Source organism: Temnothorax longispinosus, chromosome 9 (genome assembly GCF_030848805.1).
Source record: "Temnothorax longispinosus isolate EJ_2023e chromosome 9, Tlon_JGU_v1, whole genome shotgun sequence".
NCBI lineage: Eukaryota > Metazoa > Arthropoda > Insecta > Hymenoptera > Formicidae > Temnothorax > Temnothorax longispinosus.
The window spans coordinates 15,075,417-15,096,571 of NC_092366.1; the positions used below are offsets into that span (position 1 = coordinate 15,075,417).

Here is a 21,155-nt window from a genome sequence, read left to right on the forward strand (position 1 = left end):
AATAAACTATTGCGCGCTGTGTAATTTCTGTAGGCATTTATATTCATGCATTAAGTTTCATTCTTACAGAATGTCTATTCACCAAGTACATATTGAATTACTTTCGACAAAGACTTAAATTTAGCGTATACCATGAAAGAAGAGTACCGATTTTTTATTGAGTGATTGATAGTTATTGAAAAAGCACCCCGAATCGTGAGAGGCAAGGGGACTCACGCAAATCAAGCACCCCGAATCGTGAGAAGCTAAGAAAATAATGAATATGCAATAAACAGTTACATAAGTTTTTCTTTAAGAAAATTGTGTTTTCTTTACATTAATTGATTCGTATTGTTTGCAAAAATAAAAAGTAAGAAATTTGAATTATAAATACCTAACAAAATATTATGTCACAATACTGTAACTTTCAAGCCTTAACTCGAAAAGTACTTAATGAAAAAATACTTAATTATAGTGTTTTGGAAAGCTTTCGACATAAGCTATAAGAATATGCAATAAAAAATAGAGGGTTCCATTTAAGAAACTGAAAGGGTCCTTGACCTGTCCTTAACGATGCCACCCAAGGTCAAATCAATGACACCATCTTATGTTCCCTTCAAAACCATACAATTTTTGTCTGGAACGTTTTTCTCTAAAATGCTTAGTTTTTGAAAGAAAAGGAGTAGGCGGGTGGTCTCAGACACCCGGTATATATATCATACTGGACTCGAGAAGGTGTGAGAGAGGTTATATTTGACTTCTACGGCGAATTATTCTGACGCTCAGGTGCCATGCGCGGCATCTATGGATGAGTCCAAAGTTCACCATCATCTACCATTATCGACGGGAGTTAAGGCCTAAAGGAAGGTCTACTCGTTGCTTCGTGACACTTCGAGCCGTTTGACACTTGACAGGAGAGATGAATGCACAGGATTACAGAAACCAGGTCGTGCGTAAGAGGATGCTCGATCTGCATGATGTCCGCGTGGGAAAGGTCCCGCAGGACTCGCCGTGGTTGAAAAGCGCCCGCTTGAACTTCACGCAAGACCATCGGTTCAAGGAATGGGATATAATAAAGATCCACGACAGCGTGTGTATAATTGTCTTCAATACGACTCGAAGGAAGCTCGTGTTTGTCAGGCAATTTCGGCCGGCGGTGTATTACGCGTCCCTACCGGAGGATCAAGATGCGATCGACGTCGAGCATTATCCTGCGACACTGGGACTGACCTTGGAACTCTGCGCTGGTATCGTAGACAAGGACAAGTCTCTCGTGGAGATCGCGAAGGAAGAGTTGAAGGAGGAGTGCGGCTACGAAGCACCTACTTCGGAATTTGAGGAAATTACTACTTACCTGTAAGTCCAGAGTGTTTACTATGCTTTAGTCATTGTCTTCTGTCATTGCGTAAAAGATGAAATCAAATTTAGAAGCAACGAGAGATGTCTGGTACAACTTGTACAATATCACTCTTGATATATTATTGTCAATTGCCCTGACGAGTAAAATAAGCTATATCTAGAATATACAGGTATTAAATAGTTTATTCTTGTGTTTTTCTAGATCCAGTGCTTCTGCTAGCGCAAAGCAAACTCTTTTCTATGTAGAAGTCACAGATGCCATGCGAAAACATCCTGGTAAGTATAATTAGTAAATGTTTTTTCTTAAAATAATCTTAAAGTAGTTTCAAAGAATATTATTTTCATAATATATAATCGACAGATCGTATTTCAAATATACAAAACAATTTTCTAATCCAACTTGAATCTTCCATTAAAGGTGGTGGTGACGAGTCTGAAGGTGAAGTCATAGAAGTGGTGGAATTGAGCATTCCCGAAGTAAAGGATTACATTGGATCCAAAAAAATACAAAGTCCCTCCAGCTTTCTCTTTGGTGTGTCTTGGTTCCTCCTTAATAAATCCATATACTGTAAAATACAGTACTAAAGAGAGAATTGAGCTTGTTTAACAATTTAAAATAAATTAAAAAAACCGCAAATTAATTGCAAGTAAAGACCAATACTATTGTTCAACCGCATTTATTTACAAATAGAGCATTTATACACAAGCAATGATAGTTGCACAATTAAAGTTACATAAAATTACAGGGCGTCTGACATTCAATTAGTATTCAGTTCATCCTTCGTGAATTGAGAGCTAACCCACGCAAGACCCCATTTCAAATTTGTTAGTAGGAATTTTAAGGCCTTGGTCCACTGTTCTTCTGAATTGAATTGTATTCTGAAAAAGAGAATAGATCAGATAAGCTTCTTAAGTTAAGTAAATTTTTTCACCTTGTAGATTAAAGTCATGACAAAGATATCCATATTTGTGAACTCAAATATACTTTATAGAATAGGAGTTGCCCGTCGCGGAATCTTCAATTTTGCCTCGATCCATTCTGTATGGCAGACAAAATTCACTGTCTCCTTTCTCCACTTGTTCCTTAAATTGTTGCAAACAATCCAGAAATGCCACCATAGCTGCGTCAAATTTCGTGTCCCATAAAAATTTAAATCCTCCACTTCCGTATAGTGGGAGCTCTTTGTTTTGATCCAAAGCCTCGATATAACTGTGATTGCCAAAAGGCACTAAACGGAAACGCTTGAACGTCAAATTCATTTTGCGCGCAAGAGCCACCAGCAAAAGGGTCGTTTGTCCCCACGCGGCGTTTATCTCGCTCCAATCCACTGGCGCGCTCGGCAATCGTCCCAATCGAAATGAATTTATAGTTCCAAAGTGTCCTGAATGCCAGATATGAAATGTGGCATTAAAAACGTTCGTCTTCTTCAACCTTTCGAGCTGCAAGGCTGCGTACGCCAGTTGATTATCCAGACTGTGGAAAAAAAGCTCGACTTTACGTCACGAAACAGAAATAAAAATATTAATAAACAATTACTGTTTTACTCGAGAAAAAATAATATCTAATTATGTGTTTTGAGATGCTTTATGTACCTGCGACATTCATCGTCAGCTAACATGAGATCTCTTCTGTGTTTTGAATATTCTTTCCAATACCTGTCCTCCTCACTTTGCAATTTTTCCTTTTCTTTCTCCTGATCCTCTATGATACGCTTAATGGCCTTTTCCTCATTTCTCAATGCTTCCAGCTCCCTTTTCATTCTTTCTTCCTCGGCCTTCACATCCTGCAATTCCTTTGTCAGATTCTCCATCTCCACATCTTCATGTCCCTGATATTGTTGCTCAATTTCTAATTTCTTCAGATACTCGTTATAATCTGACCATTCTCCTTCTGTCATTCGTAATTGCTGATCCATCAGCAGCAAAAGGCTATCTGTACATTCATCGCAAAGTGGATGATCCGCCGAACTGCTGCTGCTGAGAATATCGAATAACGTTGCTCGTACCTAAGAAAATACAGATCTGATTGTAGCTACACAGGTTTCACATTTAAAATATTCCCCGATATACCTCTGTATATATACCTTTAAGTGATGACTTAAACTTTCCGTTTCACCGGAATCGCCAACCAACATAAATCCATTTGTACCATTTCCTGACTCAGTCAATCTGAATGGTGGAACTAAGTGTTCTATACTGTCACTTTGGGGCTCTAATTCTCCAACGACTTGCTGCTGTATGGGAACTACAATAAGATAATAATTATATAACTTGCTTGGGTTTCAACTGCAGTAAATTAAATGGTCACATTTTGTATTTATTGTTGGATATTTAGTGAATCTTATTAATAAGTGTAGCGTGCAGCTAATGCTGCGCATCTGTGTGTAAATAATGTATATATATGTATACATATAAAATAAAATGTATACTTTTAAGCATGGTTTAAAATAATACATTTAATATAGTCGAACTACAAGTAATTAAGAGCTAACATTGTTTCTTTCTATATGACACTGCATCCAAAGTTTAGATATATATGTATGTATTATGTAAAAGTCATTATTTATACACAGATGCACAGCATTAGTTGTATTTATTAATAGAGTTCGCGCTCACTACAAAATTAACAAGAAAATCCAACGCAGATTAGCGCGTCGTATGCTAGTCGTGTGAGCAACCAGTGCGTATATAGAAACGTTATCAGCACGAAGGTACCAAGTGGGACAATCGGATCGGTGATGAACGCAAAGTCGCCAGTACAAAATAGAAATTACCTACGTGAGAGTTCGGCCAGCGTGTGCTCCCCGAGGTGGTCGAAGCTCGAGTCCAGTCTCAACGGCTGCAGACACCGTTGGCACGCGAAACTGACGTTTGTCTTTAAGTCTACCATATCGCGTATGTCGCTTATCGAAGAGGAGCCTGCTCATGCAACCTGTCCGTGCGCGTCGTTATTTATGAATGTTTACGAATACGCGTCTGCCGCTACCCGCGACACTTGGGGGTCAGCTGATGGTGCCTTGCGGAGCGACCATCAGCTGGCGCTGTCGCATCACTATCGTCATCACGTCGGTAGGTCGGTGGTCGGTACAGACAACGTTCTGTATTGCGATCGGATCGGGCTATAGATAATATATATACATATATGTATATATATATGTATGGTATGATAATATATATGTATTTCTCTCTGGTATAGTATATATATGTATGGTATACCCCGATAACCACACCAAGCGTACTAGCACGACAGCGTACGCTGTGCTCAGCATGTCATGGAAAAATTATGCTGTCTCTGTGTCACTTTTATATGCAATATGGTTTTCTATCTAAAAAAGTCTCACATTAAAAACCTTTACTTATTAGCATAAAAATATTTAAATTTAATATTTAAATGCATAACAATAATTATATTGTTAACTGTATCGAGAAAAAAAAAGGTAGTTTATAATGTTTTCTTTTACTCTTATTAAATTTATTTCAGCTATGCATGTTCAAGCGGCCAAATTACGAGCAACAACAGAAGGATATTGGATAAAAACAAAAACACTTTATTAAATAAACAATACACATGGGTAACATATTTCGACTGTACTTATAATTAGTTTTCTTCGGAACGAATTACTATGAATATAAAAGAAGAAGATAAATATATCAAAAAACATAATATAATGTTTAAGTTAACATACTAAAACATTAAACATTAATCTAGACTAAAACATTAAACAATCTCCTAATAATATAAACAAAATAAACAATAATCTAACTAAATTGAATCACAAAATAAAAACGCCGGAATAATCGAATGAAACTATGACAAGATAAATTTATATTTATATTGAGAAGTGATGGTAAAATCTCTTCCGTCAGGAAGAGAATGTAAAAAAGTATTAAGGGGGGTAATCTGATTTTTAAAAGATCTTTAAAATAGATATTTTTCAAGAATTTTTTATACGGAAACGAAGAAAGTGAATAACGTTAAACTTTGCATGTTCTCTCTTCACCTTATTTTAAAAATTTATTTTTATTTTTTAAGTAACAAAAGTGCTCTTTTTTCTATGTTATATTCTAGTCACTATAAATGACAGACGGTGTAAATAATTCTAGCTGTTCTAAGTATTTGTCATTTAAACTTACAAGAGTTTGTAGTATTTAACACTTTTTGACTTTTCATTACAGATATATTACAGATGCCGATATCTCAATATCTCCATGGCAAAACAAAGAAATTTTTGAACTTGATTTTATAGAATGGTATATGGCGCCGATAAAAAATGAGTATATTAGTATGTAATATTTGAATTAACAAATAAGATATTGTTAAAGGAGATACGCTTTTGTTGAGAAGAGAGTATAATTATATTTTCTATTTTAAAGATATTGAGTTTCATGAAGCTTTATATCAGAGTCTGTATTTACGAAATATATCATCCTGGAAGCGTAATTCAAATTTTGGCTCAAGATTCTAATAAGTCGTGGCATGAATTGTAGAAGCCTTCTCAGCCTTCTCAGAATGTACCCCCGACATCAAGATTATTTTCTCCACCGTTGTAACTTTAAAAATAAAATGCTCCGACTAGTATTTAAAGGCAGTTCACCTGTCTCTTACACAAAGATAGATGCTGTGATGCTTATCGGTACATCAGAATTGATTCTTTCTAGAAATGCTAATGAGAGTTTAATAAATGTGTTAAAAAGAATTAACTCCATGTACTCTCTATGCCATGACGATGTTTATAATTTAAGGGGAAAAGATTTAAAAAGTGCACACTTGGATATAGTTTATCTGCAAGAAAATGTCTCAGAATATTGCGTTATTTGTAAAAGGTATTATAATCGAAGATAATAAGTATTTTTTTCAATATTTTTAATTCTTTTAATAATAAATATTAATTTGTTCCAATATTGTTTGCAGCGATATACGAAGGAAGACTTCTTATAAGAATAATATGAGGCACAAAGAAGTACCTCAAAAGGTAATTCCTGCTTATCTGCAACCTAATGGAGAGAAAAAATCGCGTCATAATTTATTGAAAAGTCATTCAAATTATGACAAAGGTTTGAAACTCTCTTCGAATGAATCCAAGGAGCTATCACTTTGCAGTTTCTCTACGCTCTCTGTAAAGTATTCCAAGAAGTTTATTTCTCATTATAATATTTATTGCAATGCCATCTCGTGTATTGAAGTTTTATATTTTATCTTTGTAGGATGAAGTACTACTAATAATATTAAAAAACTTGGAATTCATGTCGTTATTCCGCATGAGTTATGTAGATAAGCGCTTCAATAATTTACGGGACCCTGAACTCTATACACGTTTAAACATACGTTTTGTTGTATCGGACAAACGTATGCGCGATATATTTTGTTACTTTTTATCTAGATGTAAATATTTGCGACAGTTAGATCTTACAGGAAGCGTCTTTGATGTTAAGGATTTTGTAAACTTTCTTGATAATTGTGGCATGCGTTTAACGCACTTAAGATTAAGTAACTGCATATTTGTTAACAGTTGTGCTCTACTTAAAATTTCAGAGATATGCAAAAATTTGAAAGGTATGTATATATTTATGCATAACATATATATACGTATATAATTGTCAAGATTGTGTGTAAATTGCATATAACTTATACAAATTTTTCTTAGAATTGGATCTAGATGGTTGTTTTAACATAGACGACGAAGAATTTTCGTATCTTGAAAGACTAAATAGTTTGGAGCAGTTAAGGTTTTGTAATACATATATAAAAATTCAATATCTTTGCAAAATACTGCGAAAAAATCAACGGATGCGAGAGTTAAATTCTGGTATCTTTAAAAACAAAGAAGCAGTTCTAATAGAGTTGGGAAATTCGTGTCCTGACTTGGAAGTAATAAATTCACTGGATCATCTTACATCTCAGAGTATTAATGCACTCGCTGACTGTAAGAATTTACGAAAAGTGAAACTTCGTCTGTAAGTGTGTGCGCTACATTTCTTTTGAACGTGCCTGGGCGTGCATTCATCCAAATGTTCATGCATCATGTTCGACTGCATCATCCTGAACGTGACGTGATTTTGTAATATATAGATTACAAGAGATCTTGAGCCGCGCCATGTTTTACCTGATTACCTAAATTTCTCGATACTCTACCAATTTTTGCGGTTTTTGGGAACAATATTTTTAGGAGTATAAGCCAATGTGAACTCTCGTCTAATTTATCTTGCCAATTTTTCAGACTCTGGATGTTTTGCTGTTTAAATTTTGAAATTGCTAGAGTTATCAAGTGTCACCTATCGCTTGACTCTTTTTATACTTTGTTCATATTATTTTGGGCTTAGATTTCAACGACACTAGTTTTTGCAAAATAAAAATTCTGATACTTTCCAAACTCTGAAAAACTGACAAAGCATCAAGCAGTATAAGAAAAAATAAGAAATAAAATAAAAGGTGATGCTAAAACTAAAATTCCAAAATTGTTTATCATAACCTCTCTTTTTTGTTATTTGTACTAAGATTGATATATCAATTCAATACATAACACACATCATACATGCCCATAGTTAATGCAATTTTATACATCCAGTATACATTTTAATTAAATGAAAAAGAGATAGCGACATTGATTACTCCAAATACATTTTATATTTCACGAAATGCCTGCACTTGAAACGAAATACCTCATCATTTAATGCACGTATTAAATACATAATCGCAACTTATTCATATAGAAGAATTGAGACAATGCGATATAGCAATTCTTTCAATCACAAGTAATCCATTTCTAAATTAATATTTGGAAGAGACATGTAGTTGCGAAAAAAATACCAAGAATTTACTGATGATGTTATTAATATAGCTTTTGCAATATTTTGCCGAACTATTCCAAGCAAAAAATGTCACCATCGCATTAAAAAAGTCAAATTATGAAAAAGATAAGAAAGATAAAACTCTTTGAAAATAACAATATTATAAATAAATATATTCAAATATTTTGTTTTTATTAGACATTAACTTCTTTTACAACCTAATTTGCCACATAATTTTTACAAAATAAATTTGTAAGTATAAAAAATTAAAAAGTAAGCGTAAGCAAAAAGTAAATTGATATATGTCCTAAACTAGTAAACAAAAAACTATTCAAATTATTATCTATTCATATTATTATATGTATAGACGGATACATGCGGATATCTTTCCTTCCATTGATTAACCAATGCATTGCTTACATCACAGTGTATGAGATAAAACTCTTGCAGTTTAAGACATTGTTCGAAAATAACAAAATAATTATCAAGTGTACGAAGTGCCACATTCCAAAAATATAACTTTTTCAAGTTTCTGCACTGCGCTAGTAATTCCAATCTGGGATTAGTGAGGTAAGAATGAAACAAATAAATTTCTTGCAAATTTTGATTAGACAAAAGTGATTTAAATAAGCTATCATAAGTAACTAAATGATTGAAGGGTCTGTAACAAAAATTATATAATTATCACAACACTTTAATTGCAAAGAGAAAATTCATGCACCTTTTTCAACATGCTCGCAAGAGAAGCAAACAAATTTCAATAAAGAATACAATAATATGTATTTTAAAAAAATATATAGCACACACACTTACAGATAAAGGTGCACTTTCCGTAAATTCTTACAGTTAGTGAGGGCACTAATAATACCCTGAGGTGTAAGATAACGTGCAGAATTTATTACTTCCAAATCACGACACAAATTTCCCAAATCTATTGGAACTGCGTCTGATAAAATACGCGTTGAGTACCAATGTAACTCACGCATCCGTTGATTTCTTTGCAGTATTTTGCTGAGACGTTCAGTTCTTATATCCGTATGACAAAGTTTTAAACACTCCAAACCATTTAACCTCTCAAGATACGAAAATCCTTCGTCGTCTATGAGACGACAACCATTTAGATCCAATTCTAAAAAAAAAAACATGTTTTGGATATATGCAATTTACCCGTAATCTTGACAATCATACATATACAATATACATACATACCTTTCAAATTTTTGCATATCTCTGAAATTTTAAGTAGAGTACAACTGTTAACAGATTCGCTACATTCACTTAATCTTAAGTGTGTTAAACGCATTCCGCAATTATCAAGAAAAATTACAAAATCCTCAACATAAAAGATGCTTTCTGTAAGATCTAACTGTCGCAAATATTTACATCTTGATGAAAAGTAACAAAATATATCGCGCATACGTTTGTCCGATACAACAAAACGTATGTTTAAACGTGTATAGAGTTCAGGGTCCTGTATTAAATTATTGAAGCGCTTATTTACATAACTCATGCGGAATAACGACATGAATTCCAAGTTTTTTAATATCATTAGTAGTACTTCATCCTACAAAGATAAAATATAAAACTTCAATACACGAGATGGCATTGCAATAAATATTATGATGAGAAATAGACTTCTTAGAATACTTTACAGGGAGCGCAGACAAACTGCAAAGTGATAGCTCCTTGGATTCATCCGAAGAGAGTTTCAAACTCTTGTCATAATTTGAATGACTTTTTAATAAATTATGACGCGAGTTTTTCTCTCCATTAGGTTGCAGATAAGCAGGAATTACCTTCTGAGGTACTTCTTTGTGCCTCATATTATTCTTATAAGAAGTCTTCCTTCGTTTATCGCTGCAAATAACATTAAAACAAATAAATATTTATATTAAAAAAATAAAAAATATTAAAAAAATAATTATTATCTTCGATTATAATACCTTTTACAAATAACGCAATATTCTGAGAAATTTTCTTGCAGATGAACTATATCCAAGTGTGCACTTTTTAAATCTGCCGTTAAATTATAAACATCGTCATGGCATGGAGAGTACATGGAGTTAATTCTCTTTAACACATTTGTTAAATTCTCATTAGCATTTTTAGAAAGAATCAATTCTGATGTACCAATAAGCATCACAGCATCTATCTTTGTGTAAGTTTTAGGCGAACTCTTCTTAAATACTAGTCTGAGCATTTTGGTTTTAAAGTTACACGGATGCGACAACGGTGGAGAAAATAATCTTGATGTCGGGGGTACAATCTGAGACGATTCATCCCACAATTTAAACCATCTGCATCTATTAGAATCTTGAGCCCAAATTTGCATTACGCTTCCAGGATTATATATTTCGTAAATACAGACTCTGATTGGATATACAGCTTCATGAAATTCGATATCTTCAAAATAGAAAATATAATTATACATTTTTCTCAACAAAAGCGTATCTTCTTTAAGGGGATCTTAAAGCCATGTGTAATACCTACACTTGTTTTAACCTCAACTTGCGAAAACATTCGCTTTATATAAAAATTCTACAATGTATTGTTACAAAAAGACTGTGGCGTGCCCAGCGAATTACATCCAAAAATACGATACCGTTGTCAGAATTAAAGGTTTAGACTCTAAACAAAAAAGTTATTTGTGAAAAAGCATTATTGCAAGTGTACGTTTGCAACAATGCTTTTTCACAGATAATTTTTTTGTTTAGAGTCTAAACCTAATTCTGACAACAGTATCGTATTTTTGTATGTAATTCGCTGGACACGCCACAGTCTTTTTGTAACAATACATTGTAGAATTTTTATATAAAGCAAATGTTTTCGCAAGTTGAGGTTAAAACAAGTGTCGGTATTACAGACGGCTTTAGGATCTCCTTAACAATATCTTATTTGTTAATTCAAATATTACATACTAATATACCCAATTTTATCGAACGCTTGCTCCCAAGCTACAAAATGAAATTCAGCATTTGACATGTCTTGCCACGGAGATATTGAGATATCTCTAATATGACCCTGTAATGAAAAGACGAAAAGTGTTAAATACTACAAACTCTTGAAAGTTTAAATTCCAATTACTTTTTACGGACAATAAGGTATAATTCCAGGAAATATACATACCAACATTTTTTCAGAAAAAAATGGTAAATGCAATAGTTGTCCATAGTTTGAAAATTTAGGTGGCCCAATTATGTCAGGGGCAGTGTGATATATGCTAAGACTATGGTACTTCATGGCAACAAATCTATTCTTCACAAATTGATAGATGAAGTCAACACTATCCTCTTCTTCTACGGATAGTCTGCCGACATAGGGATATCGACTACAACTCTCGCTATATAAAGGTTGATAATGGGAAGTCATACTTTCTCTCTGAAAGAAGACAAATAAAATGCAGAATAATAATCCTTGCTTTTGTAGTATATGCTAAAATGCATTGTAATATCATGGAATTTATAATTAAAGCGGTAAGATTATATAGTAAGATTAGATTATATAATCTAAATTTATGAATTCACCTGTTTGCATTCACATGGCTATACTGACATTATTATTACATAGTCTGCATGTATATTATTACTAAATATTAAATAATTGATTATTCTAAAAAAAAATTACAGTTTTATAATATAGAAAAATGTTTTTTTTATAAATCTGAAATATTGCGAGCTCTGTGTTCTTATAGCACCACGCGTAGTACACGTGCACGAGCACAAAGAAAAAGACAAAAGTATTACAAAATTTAGTAGATGTAAAACGTAAGCACTGTAGGCAGTAAGCTATTGACTAATATAGTATAATTGTGCACCAAGGAGCGAAAGTAGCGTTTTTCAGACTCGTGTGATTTGCCGCCCTCGCCTTCGACTCGGCAAACTTCACACTCGTCTGAAAAACGCTATTTTTGCCCCTTGGTGCACACGATATTTTTCACAATATCTTTACGGAAAGTTCGACCTCCATGCCTAGAGAAAGGCGAGAGTGGCCATTTCACGCCAGGACGGCATAGCGGGACGAAAGTAACCACTTTTCTCCCTAGGGCGGAAAGTGATCACTTTTGTCCCGCTAATGCCGTCCTGGCGTGAAATTGGTCACTTTCGCCCTTCTCTACAGGCATGGAAAGTCGAACTTTTCGTGGAGGTGTTGTGAAAAAATTTTTACAATCCAGGAATAATTGAATGTAGTTGGTCAACTTTTACTGCTTACGTCTTACCGCATACTCTTACGTCTATTGTAGAACTTAAGATTTTCCAAAATGTATTATTTATCTTACTTAGAATAAAATGTATTTTTGATTTCATTTTCCGATATACGTTGTAGTGTGTTTCACCACGTTGGAGAAGAACATACGGCATACACGTGCTTATTACACGAGCACCAAAGGAAAAAGATTGCAAAATTTATATTGCTTACCGTCTCTACACTGCTTACGCTTCTAAGTGATTAACATTTAAAAAAATGTATTTTTTCACTTATTTAATATATCTTTTATCTCATTGTTTGATACAGTAATCTAACAATCGAACAAAGGATTTTACAGCGAATAAAGAGAATTACCGAAAATTTAACTCGGAACTGAATCAAAAAATTAATCAAAATGACTAATTTCTATCGATTTTCATACTTACTGTTTATCCGCAAGACAGATTTAATTTTTTGTTGTATAAAATAAAAAAATTACGAGAATGGTGAAATGTCGGAACACGTGGTCAGTGAGTCTACACTTCTGTGCGGGTCCACAATCCACGTCTGCATTATATGCAAGACTGATGCACACTCCCATAAAATACATGGTCCCGATGAACCTGAAATGTGTTAGATCCAAACCCAAGGATTCAGGTATATAACTGGAGAGCAAAAGAAAGCTAGCTAGAGGGTAAGGGTATGGATGGACGCAAGCAGATAAATACATATAGCGTTTTCTGGGGAAAACTACCTAGAAGCATATAACGTTAAAATGCATTGTTCCGGCATGACATCCCGCTGAGACCGCCCGGCCGACCATCCGCAGGGCGAAGAACGGGCACGGTGTGTCCACTTTATTTTTTAACGCTTAGCATGCAATGTTAGGAAGTCCACGAACGGACTTACCGCGGCAACCGTCTCAAATCGCCGAGCGGTGCCAAAGGCGATCGAAGATTGCCGAACGCAAGCACGTCGTCGAGACGCCGTAATTTTCGACCGTTCCGCCGCACCGCACCGACGCTCGCGCTTGCCGTAACTACCTCCGCCACTGTGTTACGCCCCGGGGATTACAAAGATCTCAAATAAACCTGAGTTCCTTTTTATAAACGAGTGTTCTTTCTTTTACGCGAGTCCGGGAGTGCGCGGCGCGAACGCGAGTGTTTTGTGATCGGGGAGTGCGGCGCAACAATATTTTTTAGGTAGTTTTCCCCAGAAAACACTATATGTATTTATCTGCTTGCGTCCATCCATATCTCTACCCTCTAGCTAGCTTTCTTTTGATTTCCAGTTATATACCTGAATCCCTGGGTTTGGATCTAACACATTTCAGGTCCATCGGGACCATGTATTTCATGGGAGTTGCAATGGCATCAGTCTTGTATATAATAAAGATGTGGATTGTGGACCCGCACAGAAGTGTAGACTCACTGATTACATGTTCCGACATTTCACCACTCGTGATTTTTTTATTTTATACAACAAAGAAATCTGTCTCGCTGATAAACAGTAAGTATGAAAATCGATAAAAATTATAGTTATTCTGATTAATTTTTGATTTAGTTCGAAGTTAAATTTTCGGTAATTCTCGTTATTTATTGTAAAATCCTTTGTTCGATTGTTAGATCACTGTATCAAACAATGAGATAAAAGATATATTAAATAAGTGAAAAAATACATTTTTAAAAATGTTAATCACTTAGAAGCGTAAGCAGTGTAGAGAACGTAAGCAATATAAATTTTGCAATCTTTTTCCTTTGATGCTCGTGTAATAAGCACGTGAATGCCGTATGTTCTTCTCCGACGTGGTGAAACACACTACAACGTATATCGGAAAATGAAATAAAAAATAAATTTTATTCTAAGTAAGATAAATAATACATTTCGGAAAATCTTAAGTTCTACAATAGACGTAAGAGTATGCGGTAAGACGTAAGCAGTAAAAGTTGACCAACTACATTCAATTATTCCTGGATTGTAAAAATTTTATTCTAGTCAATAGCTTACTGCCTACAGTGCTTACGTTTTACATCTACTAAATTTTGTAATACTTTTGTCTTTTTCTTTGTGCTCGTGCACGTGTACTACGCGTGATGCTATAAGAACACAGAGCTCGCAATATTTCAGATTTATAAAAAAAACATTTTTCTATATTATAAAACTGTAATTTTTTCTTTAGAATAATCAATTATTTAATATTTAGTAATAATATACATGCAGACTATGTAATAATAATGTCAGTATAGCCATGTGAATGCAAACAGGTGAATTCATAAATTTAGATTATATAATCTAATCTTACTATATAATCTTACCGCTTTAATTATAAATTCCATGATATTACAATGCATTTTAGCATATACTACAAAAGCAATTATTATTATTCTCCATATTATTTGTCTTCTTTCAGAGAGAAAGTATGACTTCCCATTATCAACCTTTATATTGCGAGAGTTGTAGTCGATATCCCTATGTCGGCAGACTATCCGTAGAACAGGAGGATAGTGTTGATTTGTTGATCTATCAATTCGTTAAAAAGAGATTTGTTGCCGTGAACCACGAGAGTCTTAGCATATATCACACTGCCCCTGACATAATTGGGCCACCTAAATTTCCACACTATGGACAACTATTTCATTTACCATTTTTCTTTGAAAAAAATGGTGGTATGTATATTTTCTGGTGTTATACATTATTGTCCCGTAAAAAGTAATTGGAATTTAAACTTTCAAGAGTTTGTATTTAACACTTTTCGACTTTTCATTACAGAGACATATTACAGATATCTCAATATCTCCATGGCAAGACAAAACAATTGCTAAATTTCATTTTATGAATTGGAATTTTAGAGTGTTCAAAAATGAGTATATTGGTATGTAATATTTGAATTAACAAACAAGATATTGTTAAAGAAGATACGCTTTTGTTGAGAAGAAAGTATAATTATATTTTCTATTTTGAAGATATCGAGTTTCATGAAGCTGTATATCCAATCAGAGTCTGTATTTACGAAATATATAATCCTGGGAGCGTAATGCAAATTTGGGCTCAAGATTCTAATAATAATTGGTTTAAATTGTGGGATGAATCGTCTGAGATTGTACCCCCGACATCAAGATTATTTTCTTCACCGTTGTCGCATTCGTGTAACTTTAAAACCAAAATGTTCAGACTAGTATTTGAGAGTTCACCTGGATCGTACACGAAGATAGATGTTGTGATGCTTATCGGTACATCAGAATTGATTCTTTCTAGAAATGCTAATTAGAGTTTAACAAATGTGTTAAAAAGAATTAACTCCATGTACTCTCCATGCCATGACGATGTTTATAATTTAACGGCAGATTTAAAAAGTGCACACTTGGATATAGTTCATCTGCGGAAGAAAATTTCTCAGAATATTGCGCTATTTGTAAAAAGTATTATAATCGAAGATAATAAGTAATTTTTCAATAATTTTTATTCTTTTAATAATAAATATTAATTTGTTCCAATGTTGTTTGCAGCGATATACGAAGGAAGACTTCTTATAAGAATAATATGAGGCACAAAGAAGTATCTCAGGAGGTAATTCCTGCTTATCTGCGACCTAATGGAGAGAAAAACTCGTGTCATAATTTATTAAAAAGTAATTCAAATTATGACAAGGGTTTGAAACTCTCTCTGCGGATGAATCGAAGGAGCTATCACTTTGCAGTTTGTCTGCGCTCCCTGTAAAGTATTCCAAAAAGTCTGTTTCTCATCATAATATTTATTGCAATGTCATCTTGTGTACTGAAGTTTTATATTTTATCTTTGTAGGATGAAGTACTACTAATGATATTAAAAAACTTGGAATTTATCTCGTTATTCCGCATGAGTTATGTAGATAAGCGCTTCAATAATTTAATACGGGACCCTAAACTTTATACACGTTTGAGCATACGTATTGTTGTATCGAACAAACGTATGCGCGATATATTTTGTAACTTTTCATCTAGATGTAAATATTTGCGACAGTTAGATCTTACAGAAAGCATCTTTTATGTTGAGGATTTTGTAATTTTTCTTGATAATTGCGGAATGCGTTTAACGCACTTAAGATTAAGTAAATGCAGCGAATCTGTTAACAGTTGTACTCTACTTAAAATTTCAGAGATATGCAAAAATTTAAAAGGTATGTATGTAACATATTGTATATGTATGATTGTCAAGATTATGAGTAAATTGCATATATCCAAAACATGTTCTTTTTTTTTAGAATTTGACCTAAATAATTGTCGTCTCGTAGACGACGAAGGATTTTTGTATCTTGAGAGATTAAATGGTTTGGAGTCTTTAAATCTTCGTAATACGGATATAAGAACTGAACGTCTCAGCAAAATACTGCAAAAAAATCAACGGATGCGTGAGTTACATTGGTACTCAACGCGTATTTTATCAGACGCAGTTCCAATAGATTTGGGAAATTTGTGTCGTGATTTGGAAGTAATAAATTCATCTGCACGTTATCTTACACCTCAGGGTATTAGTGCCCTCACTAACTGTAAGAATTTACGGAAAGTGCACCTTGATCTGTAAGTGTGTGTGCTATATATTTTTTTTTAAATACATATTATTGTATTCTTTATTGAAATTTGTTTGCTTCTCTTGCGTTGAAAAAGGTGCATGAATTTTCTCTTTGCAATTGAAGTGTTGTGATAATTATATAGTTTTTGTTACAGATTCAAATATTCAGTTACTGATGATAGCTTATTTAGATTACTTTCCTCTGATCAAAACTTGCAAAACTTGCAAAAAGTTTATTTGCAACCAGGGTGATCTCACTGATCACGGATTGGAATTTCTATCGCAGTACAAAAATTTGGAAAAGTTATATCTTAATAATGTGAGATTTCATACACCTGATAATTATTTCGTTATTTTCGAACAATGTCCTAAACTGCAAGAGTTTTATCTCATACGCTGTAATATAAGCAATCAGTTAATCAATGGAAAAAAAGATATCCGCATGTGTCTGTCTACACATACGACTATATATGCCTATAGACTGATAATTTAAATAGTTTTTGTTTACTATAATAGTTTAGGACATATATCAATCTATTTCTTGCTTATGTTTATTTTTTATTTTTTTATACTTACACCCAGATAGACACTAGCAGCACAAAGTATACATCAAATGTTTGCATGCTGTTCAATACGTCTATCTATCTAAATTGAAATATTTCGGTACACGAACGTTCCAGTTGATAACGATATGAAATATTATAAAAATATTTATTAAAGTACGTATTATATATTATAGAATATATTCTAAGAACTTAATAAATAATATTCCAATAATATGCAGAACGTTCTTCGATTTATCTAAATATATTCTTGTTGAATATTACCATGAAAATTATCTTGTTAGAATATTTTGTGCTGTCTGAGAAAAAACATATCTTACAAAAAAGAGATATATAAATCGGTATACATATATAAATCGGTTGAATTGCATGCCACGAAAAAGTAATTGCGTAAATATGTGTAAATAAAGAAACCGTCGCGCACAATAACTATTATATTTTTTTAAATATTAATTTAGCTTTTTTATAATTGAACGCAAATTATATATTTGCATTTTAATGCAAATCAATGTAATTACAAGATGGTTACGTTGTTGTGCATCCTGTATCGCAGAGTGACAAATTATCATTTGCTTTAACACTTTGAATGCAATGGATCGCATTAATGGGTGACGCGTAAATTTCCACAGACCTTTCGCAGACACATTTGTGAGTGACGGTCTTATATATTTACTAAGAAGAGATGCTCAGAACTGAACTCCACCGATTTCGATGAAACTTAATAGGATTGATAGGGAAAGTTCCTACAAATATCTGGATAAAATAAAATATAAATAATTAGAAATGTTTTTTACCTAAATATCTTTTTATTTAGAAAGTAATACGCAAAAATTCTCAGTGTATCATTTCTCGCTTCAATATGATCACAATGGGTGCGTTCAGCATCAAAAGTTGTTTTACAACGGTTGTAAAATTCGTGAATTTGATTGGTATTCTTATAGTTTTGGCCAAAATGAAAAGCACTCACCAATCAGATTCCTAAATTTTACAACAGTTGCAAAGCAGTTTTTTCTGCTGAACGCAGAAAAAGCCAGTAATGAGCTACGAGTTAAGACTATATCACTGCAAATCTGTTGACAGTCATGCTCTACTTAAAATTTCAGAGATATGCAAAAATTTAAAAGGTATGTAAATATGCATATAGTGCACAGAGTGAGTCGCATCATAATTTACCATCCTTAAAATTTTTTTTAGTTTTGACTAGAAAAAAATGCTTTAGACAAAAGTTGTTTGGTTTGAAGGGGGCCACCATGATTCTTAAGTGAGTCATGTCGTAGATGTTATCGTTTTCAAGAAATTTTAAAGTTCAAATCGTTCAAATTCTTAATTATAAAACTTGATTTTTTCCTTGATATATTTTGTCATATTTTTAATATAAAATATGAAATATCTCGTGAAATATTCACTGTTTGATAACTTTACCTCAATACTTTTTATACATAAAATAATAAAAAAAATCGATTATAAAAAAAATTATTTAAAAAAATTTGATTGCATTTTGTAAACGCATTTATTGTGCAAAATTGCAACTGTAAAAATCAATTTTATTGTTTGACTTCTTTCATTATGCTATGTGCAAAAGTGTCGAGATAAAGTAATCGAAATGTGAATACATACCTTACGAGATATTTTATATTTTATATATATAGATGGTTACTCGGGCTTCGCCCGCGGGAGTCGTTTTACTTCAAACGACTTCATTTGTGTTTCAGTATCCTTAATCGAAAAAATTTTTTTTATCAGGCAATGGGTTATCAAGCAATTGCAAAGAATCCTTTATATTCATTTTTATTCAAATTTTATTATATTTATTTATCTATTATTAATTAAATCTTAATATTTAAAATTGCACAATATATTTTTTATTCAATATAACTATATTAAATAATTGTACAATTGTTATAAAATAAAAATTATTAATAGTAGACATTTAATTTTACAATTTTCTTTACATTTTGTTTTTTTTACAATTTATTTATCTTATTCTTCTTTTTATTCTCGTCATGATTTTCATCTTTTCTACGCTTTAATTTATTATTAGCCTCCACAACCACATTACAATTTTCTTCTTCATCATCCTTTTTACTATTTTTATGAACTTCCACGACATCACAGTTACGCCCTTTATTTTTCTCTTGCATTCTTTCAAATTCTAATACTGCATTTATTAATAATTCATCAAATCCGCCTTCTAACACTAAAATTTTGTAATTATAATACTAATCATAAGTTAAATAAAAAAATTTATTTATAAATCTAATAAATAAGTAATGTTTTTAATTACTATTTCTAACTTCTTCCATTTCATCTATTCTGTCCATTTCGTTCTTGTATATATTTATAACGTTCTACTCCTGTTGACTGATTTTCAAATTGACATATAAGGGTCGATTCAGACACAGCCGTGACGTATCCGTACCGTGCACGAAACAGAACATCAGACAAGGATACCTATTGTCTCCATCCTCGTCTAATGTTGTCTCCATCCTTGTCTGATGTTTCTGTTTCGTGCACGGTACGGATACGGCACGGCTGTGTCTGAATCGACCCTAATCGCTCACGACAGCCACGAATTGAAGTAAAGGTGCCAATTCATAGGACGCTGAAAAACAGCGTTGAGCGACGTCACGTGACATCACTATATGATGCCAGCGTCAAGAAAGAGAAGTTGGATTTTTCCAACTTCAAGCGTCAAAGCCGCAAAGCAGCGCGAAGACGCCGAAATTTTGACGCTGTTTTCCTTTTCATGAATTTCAATTGACGCCGGGGTCAATTGTGGTCATGCGACCTTCTTGCCGCTGAAAATGAGCGTCGAGCGTCAGCATGAAAAGGCACCTTAACTGTTGACATATAATATGTGAAACCAGCAACTTATCCTACATAAAAAAATAAATTGTTGTCGAAAAATAATACACATCGTGGCAATTAAACCCATCCTCGAAAAATTAATAAAATTTTTGAACCAGTTTTAACTAAATCGATAAATCGGTAGATTAATGTAAAAGCATTTCTCGGAAAATTCTACCCCTGTTTCATATATAATTCTTTAAGATTCAGTCAATTATTTCCCCCAAAATTAGAAAAATTAAAAAAATTAGTTTCCAGAAAATCGGTAACGAAAAACTATACACATAATGGCACTCCCCAGAAAATTCTACCCCTATTTCATATATACCACTTGAAAATTTGGCACACTAACGAATGAATAGTTAACAAACATACATACACACCAATCCACAAAAATGCTATAAATTGAAAAATATTATTTTTCTATCGACTAAAGTTCAATTCCGTCGTATACAATTCTTTGAAATTCACTCAATTTATTTCCTAAAAAAATTGAAAAATTTCGTAACCGATTTCCAAAAAGATCGGTAACAAAAAGTTATACACTTTATGGCACTTTCCGGGAAATTTTACCCCTGTTTCATATATAGATTCTTTGAAATTCGGTCAATTATTTCCCGAAAAATTGGAAAAATTTCGGATACCGGTTCCCAAAAAGATCGGTAACGAAAAAGTATACACTCTATAGTACTCCCCGGAAAATTCTACCTTTATTTTATATACTTTTAGTAAAAATTCGGTCGAAAATTGTTTAAGAGTGTATAAAGAACAGACATAAATACAGACATTCTATTTTATATACACACACATACATATATAGATTATAAGTATATCCTAAAAATTGAAGGTCGTGAGTAAATTTTTTTGCCTTTATTTTTATTGTTT

The 21,155-nt window shown here is 33.0% G+C and overlaps 2 protein-coding genes across 4 annotated transcripts; one reads left to right on the forward strand and one right to left on the reverse strand.

Moving 5' to 3' along the window:
* The first annotated feature begins 789 nt into the window (after window positions 1-789).
* On the forward strand, window positions 790-2,081 carry LOC139818790 (uridine diphosphate glucose pyrophosphatase NUDT14). Its single transcript, XM_071787695.1, has 3 exons — window positions 790-1,335; window positions 1,541-1,614; window positions 1,757-2,081. The coding sequence occupies exons 1-3, from the start codon at window positions 899-901 to the stop codon at window positions 1,921-1,923; spliced, it is 678 nt and encodes a 225-aa protein (XP_071643796.1). The 5' UTR covers window positions 790-898; the 3' UTR covers window positions 1,924-2,081.
* Window positions 2,000-4,358, reverse strand: Atg6 (Beclin-1-like Atg6). 3 transcript variants are annotated; one of them, XM_071787691.1, is made up of 5 exons: window positions 4,117-4,358; window positions 3,423-3,583; window positions 2,932-3,344; window positions 2,324-2,812; window positions 2,000-2,217 (listed from the first exon to the last, which is right to left on the reverse strand). In XM_071787691.1, exons 1-5 carry the CDS (start codon window positions 4,226-4,228, stop codon window positions 2,097-2,099), a joined length of 1,296 nt encoding a protein of 431 aa, XP_071643792.1. In that variant the 5' UTR covers window positions 4,229-4,358; the 3' UTR covers window positions 2,000-2,096. The 3 variants fall into 3 exon arrangements, with proteins under 3 accessions (XP_071643792.1, XP_071643793.1, XP_071643795.1); XM_071787692.1 differs by having other exon boundaries at window positions 4,113-4,270; XM_071787694.1 differs by lacking the exon at window positions 4,117-4,358 and adding an exon at window positions 3,955-4,050.
* Between the last annotated feature and the right edge of the window lie 16,797 nt (window positions 4,359-21,155).

Coding starts and splice junctions, on each gene's coding strand:
- Atg6 (XM_071787691.1), bottom strand. CDS start 4,228: ATGGTAGACTTAAAGACAAACGTCAGTTTCGCGTGCCAACGGTGTCTG. Junction 3,345..3,422: donor GTTTAAGTCATCACTTAAAG/GTATATATACAG, acceptor GTATTTTCTTAG/GTACGAGCAACGTTATTCGA. Junction 2,218..2,323: donor GGCAACTCCTATTCTATAAA/GTATATTTGAGT, acceptor TCTCTTTTTCAG/AATACAATTCAATTCAGAAG.
- LOC139818790 (XM_071787695.1), top strand. CDS start 899: ATGAATGCACAGGATTACAGAAACCAGGTCGTGCGTAAGAGGATGCTC. Junction 1,336..1,540: donor GAGGAAATTACTACTTACCT/GTAAGTCCAGAG, acceptor GTGTTTTTCTAG/ATCCAGTGCTTCTGCTAGCG. Junction 1,615..1,756: donor TGCCATGCGAAAACATCCTG/GTAAGTATAATT, acceptor CTTCCATTAAAG/GTGGTGGTGACGAGTCTGAA.